The following is a 5523-nucleotide window of genomic DNA, read 5'->3' on the forward strand; positions in this document are numbered from 1 at the left end:
ATATATATATATATATATATATATATATATATATATATACTGTCCTGTGTTGTTGTTGTTATGTCCTAACTAGAAATGTCTAAACTGTCTTTATCGAGGTAAATCGATTCAGTTAAGTAAAGCGAGCTGACATAATCATTCATCATCGACTTAAATACATCCTACACTCTTTTAAATGTCTTTTTATTTTCCATCACAGTGAAGCCTAATCCTGTTTTGATAATTGAAGTTAGTTATAAAGAACAATTTGTGCAGGTAAATAAATTACAAGCGGGTGTGTTCCGTAAATGTGTTTCGACATGGAATTATCCAGTGAAAGCGATTCGGCATCATTGATATTAATTAACCCGGAAATTATTTCCCATTTACCTTACATTTCGGTAGTTGTGTTCCGTTACACAAACACAGCATATGTAGAAATATTTTATAAAATCTATTCCGTAACATTGTTGCAGTCATGATTGGATAATACAGGAAATGTATTTACTTTGTTATTTCAAAATACACAACAACAATTAAATTTGGGTTGTGGTTTTTTGCTGTTGTTTTAACCAGAACTCCATTTATCTTTATTGTAAAATGTGCTGTGCACTGTGTAATGTGCCTCGAAATATGACCTCTGACCTTTGCTATAATTTGACTGTTAGAGAAAGTTTCATATTGAACCTTTACAAAATATTGTCTAGATGGGGAGTTGCGACATTCATTCGTGACAAGGTCATTAACAATGTACGAAGTAAAAAATGGTTGCAACAGGAGTGTTTGTGACCTGGGAGGAAGACGGAGATTTAATTGTCACATGTCACAGACGTGACTAAATATTGAAATAATTAAACAAATGAGGTTGTTTAGAATAATCAATTGTTTGTTACTGTGAAGTATGTTTGTTTCTAATTTATTAGTTAAGAAATTAATTAGACATTTTAGGATTTTATTCTCTCATTTGTTGTTCATGAGGACAATTCTAAGAATTCTGTTTCCTCATTGTGTAGATCTTGTTTATGAAAACTCAGTGGTTTGACTGTAGAACTGCTGGGTATTGAAACTATTATGTTCTTGTTCTACTGAAATAATTTCCTAATTGTTTCGCTCAACAGCTGTGTGTGTATAACAATTAGAAGGTATAATAATAATAATTATATGTATATAAAGATAGTAATTGTTTAATAACATGTCATTGTCTACTGTTTCTTATTTTGTATCATACTTTTGTTCTTGTCTTTTGTCTTATATTGAGACCATTAATATCTCCACTTTACATATTTAATCAAGTAATTACTAGAGAGTAAGTGAGGTTTAATTATTGCTCTACTGTCTATTGTATTTATAACTTTCTCATTAATGGAACAAGGTCAGTGGTGGTAGTGGTAATATTTTTGATTAGGTCCATGGTCCACTTTTTGTGTAGTCAAGTAAATACAATTCAATATATTACAGGTACTTATTAACCTTTGGGAAAATAAAATGTAAAGCTGACTGAATCCTGAGCTGGGAAGTATGCAAGTGGTTGTTGTAAAATATCTGACTCCACTCTCATTAATTAGAGGAATTGTTCTTATATCATGGTGTGTTAGGGTTGAATTAAGGCATGGGCACACTGGGCAGTTGCTCAAGGGTCCAGTTTCGATCTGTATATGTTGTGGCTTGCCATCATGTAATATCTATTATAAGATTCATGGCATTGGTTTGTCTGGGAGCCTTTACTGCTGGTAAGACAGCACCGCTCTGTATCTCAGTCTCCTGTCATCTCAGCTGCTTCATTCTTAGACTCCATTACTGTGGAACTTCATTATCACCATGGCAACCAGCATGCGACACTTTCCATGCTGTATATCTCGTGGAAAGCCTACAAAAGCCAAAAGCACAGTCCCCCCCCCATATAAAACACTCCCCCAAATTTGTTAAAACTCTCTTACATCTTTCCAGTTGTCTCTTCTTAGTGAAGGCTTTGAGTGTCCAGTTTTGTTCTTAGTCAAGTTACATTCAACTTGTGAATTAATGATTTTATTTCAAACACAAGTACATAATATAACTTGTAACATCATACAATATGGAGGGACTTGAATATGTGACGATTTGCTGTACTTGATAAGGTGCATCATGCTAAGTAAGATCTCTGTCTTCCGCACATACAGTCTTGTCCTTTCAGGTGCCAGTGCCACATCAAAAGTACCCAGCACACTCTGTTAAGTGGTTGGCATTAGGAAGGGCATCCAGCTGTAGAAACCATGCCACACCAGACAACTGGAGCCTGGACAGCTCCCGGCTGGCCAGTTCCATGTTAAACCATCAAACCCATGCCAGCATGGAAAGCAGACATTAAATGATAATGATGATGATGTTTTCATAAAGTGCATGTTCTTCATGTAATTTACCCCTGAATATTTTTTAGGTGATATTCCTCCAAATATGTCAGGAAATATTTGGTGGGTTTTCATCTAAAAAAAAAAATTTAGTCTTATTACTGTATGTATATATATATATATATATATATATATATATATATACACACACATACATACATGCAGGGTTTCTTCCAGTTTCCATGTACCAGACCCTCCTACAAGACTTTGGTCAACTCAGGGCTGTGATAGAAGACACTTGCCCAAGGTGCCTCACATTGAGATTGAACCCAAGATCACATGGTTAGCAAGCAAGTTTCTTAACCACACAGCCATGCCTGTACCCATACACACACACACATATGCATCATCATCCTTATCGTTTGTCTAACATTCTTGATGCCTTACATGATGAAACGTCAATTAAACATTTAGAATTTTCTTCTGCTTCTTTCATTTGGACACCATTTCTTTCTTTTCATTTTTTAAATTTTTTATTGTTGGTCAGTTTTACTGTTGTTGATAAAATTGTTTTTTCAGCTTTTCTGCTGTTTCTGATCAGCAACAGTGCTGTTGTTGTTATTGGTGATTTACTTCATATAGCACATGCCCCAAACTATGTTACCTTTTTTGAAAGACCTACCAAAAGTTTGTCAACCAGCAATATTCCCAAGATGATTTCTCATTCCTTTGGACTTTCTTCTTCCGTAAGTATTAATTTCATTTTTACAAAGCAACCACTTTCTTCGTTCTTCTAGATGTATTCTGCATATATTCATTATTCATTAATATCAAAATCAATGTTCTTTTAATATGCCACAATATCGAACTTTATTTTTGTCTCATTGATTGATTGTTCCATAAAAATCGGATTTAAACCAGTTTTAACATTGTATATTATTCTGTCTTTCATCAATGACAATATCTTAAATATTTCTGTTCCCATTCTGGTTAATTTTAAATGAAGTAATCTTTATGTTTCATTAATGTGTATTCATTAAAAATAATATTTATGAATTAACAGAACAACATGCCTTGTGTTTTTAATTTGAGTTCAAATCCTGCTGAGGTTAAATTTGCCTTTCATTCTCCTGGGGTTTATAAAGTAATGTACCAGTAAAGGGTAGATTTATTTTTCTATAATGCATCCTATGTTTAAATGGAATTATAAAAAAAACTAAGAAGACCTCTACTATATATCAGGACATTGCTACATGATTTGACATGTTTGTTCTGGTTTAATTTCAGCCAATGGAGTGGGATGGCATGTTACAAGGATCACTTTTCAAGAAACCAAAAGCTAATGTGATGATGACATTGTTAGGCTACGATGGAATTGAGCAATCACCAGTAATGCCAAAAGCAGTTGCTAAATACACTGTTCAGAATGTAAGTAACATGTTTATTTAGCCACACCAAATTCATCATCATCATCGTTTAACATTTGTTTTCCATGCTGGCATGGGTTGCACAGTTTGACAGGAGCTGACCAGCTGAAGGGCTGTTCAGGCCCCATGTCTGTTTTGGCATGGTTTCTACAGCTGGATGCCCTTCCTAATGCCAACCATTTTACAGATTGTACTGGGTGCTTTTACACAGCACTGGTACAGGTACTTTTTACATGGCAGCAGGACCTACAAGCCCACAAGATTTGTGATGCTCAGCTGGAGAAGGTTGCAGGGGATGAGCCTGTATGCAAGGGCAACCACTTCTTCCTAAATTCTGGTTGGCTTATAATGATTAATACAAATTAAGCTTGAATCATTAACCATCTAGTTTTTGTTTTCCACCAAATCTTGTACAAGTTTTTGTGCTAATGATGAGAATGCTTAGAGATAAGTTTTAAACCAACCTCTATGTGCCTGGTCTGCTATGAAATAACAGCTAAATCACACTTGAATCAGGAAAGGACACATTAAATAATGTAGTCCTAGCTAACCGTAAAATGCTGTGCAGATCATGACTGGAATGAGAGCATAGGCCTGTTCAATTTTAAGTTAACCTGAGATTAACCATTACCAGTTGAATCTATTAAAGGTTGTCTGTGTTTATGTCTGAGTTGAAGCAAAGATAATTTTCCATTCTGTCACGTTTCATGTCATTTGTTGTTTAACTTTATCAAAAGTCTGTGAAGTTGACGTTTAAAAAATGGATTTTGTTTTTTTTATGTTGAAAGGATGTTCCATTTGTTGATTTCAATCAAGTTGTGGATTCTCTCCTGAAGAATTCATTTGATATGGACCCTTTAACAGTTCAACTTATGAGTGACACCCAGGTAAGAAGAGTTCCTCCTACTTTTGATAGTCTCATAACGAATATGCCTCTTCTACCCCATATTGCCATCTCAGTTGGTCGATTTGAATTGTGTTTAATGTAATATATGTAGGACTTGCCTCTCCTGTTATTGGTCATTATTTTTATAATATATTATCTGCTTTACTATCATCTCTGTGTTTGGATGCCCTTCCTAATGCCAACCACTTAACAGTGTGTGTTCTGGGTGCATTTTCTTGGGGCCTCTGCACTAATGAGGACACCCAAGTGAGTTGCAAGATAAGGCCGATGACCACTTGGCAGTAGCGGGTGTGCAGTGTACTGTTTTTAAATTCGAATCTGTTCCGTTTCTATTGCAGACAGTGGATGTGCGGTCAGATCATGATGCTTTTAAGAATATGTTGTTTACGCCATCAAAACTCTTTGACCGTTTGTTTGAAACAGATTCTGTCATGAGTCAGTTTGATATTGGTACTGTGAATATAAGTCACAGCTCTGATGCAACATTATTAGCTGAGCTTCAGATGATTTTGGACATTATGAAGAAGGTAGGTGGCTGCTTCAAATTTCGTTTTTACTGCTGTCCTATTTCTTGATTTCCAAATGTAAGTCGGTGAAAATGAAAGTATCTTAGCGCAGCAAAACCTTGCAGAGGATTAGTGGGATGATAATGGATGAAAGGATAACGAGATTATGGCTTATTAATGAGGAGTGGAAACTTGTTTTATTCCAGAATTATCAATAGGCAAAAAAACCTGTTGTGTATATCTGCGTTTTAAATTTGTGACGTTGATTATACTCCCATGTATGATACTCCCATGTATGATACTCCCATGTATGATACTCTCATGTATGATACTCCCATGTATGATACTCCCATGTATGATACTCTCATGTATGATACTCC

General features: G+C 35.2%; 1 protein-coding gene across 1 annotated transcript in view; it reads left to right on the top strand.

The window, feature by feature from the left end:
- LOC106882696 (renin receptor) overlaps positions 1–5523 on the top strand; it is a 24989-nt gene that overhangs the window by 367 nt on the left and 19099 nt on the right. Inside the window, exons 2-5 of the mRNA XM_014933460.2 lie at positions 2883–3049; positions 3591–3731; positions 4519–4617; positions 4976–5164. Coding sequence (XP_014788946.1) covers positions 2883–3049; positions 3591–3731; positions 4519–4617; positions 4976–5164 — 596 coding nt within the window. The remainder of the gene's footprint in view (positions 1–2882; positions 3050–3590; positions 3732–4518; positions 4618–4975; positions 5165–5523) is intronic.

Source organism: Octopus bimaculoides, chromosome 19 (genome assembly GCF_001194135.2).
Source record: "Octopus bimaculoides isolate UCB-OBI-ISO-001 chromosome 19, ASM119413v2, whole genome shotgun sequence".
Lineage (NCBI taxonomy): Eukaryota > Metazoa > Mollusca > Cephalopoda > Octopoda > Octopodidae > Octopus > Octopus bimaculoides.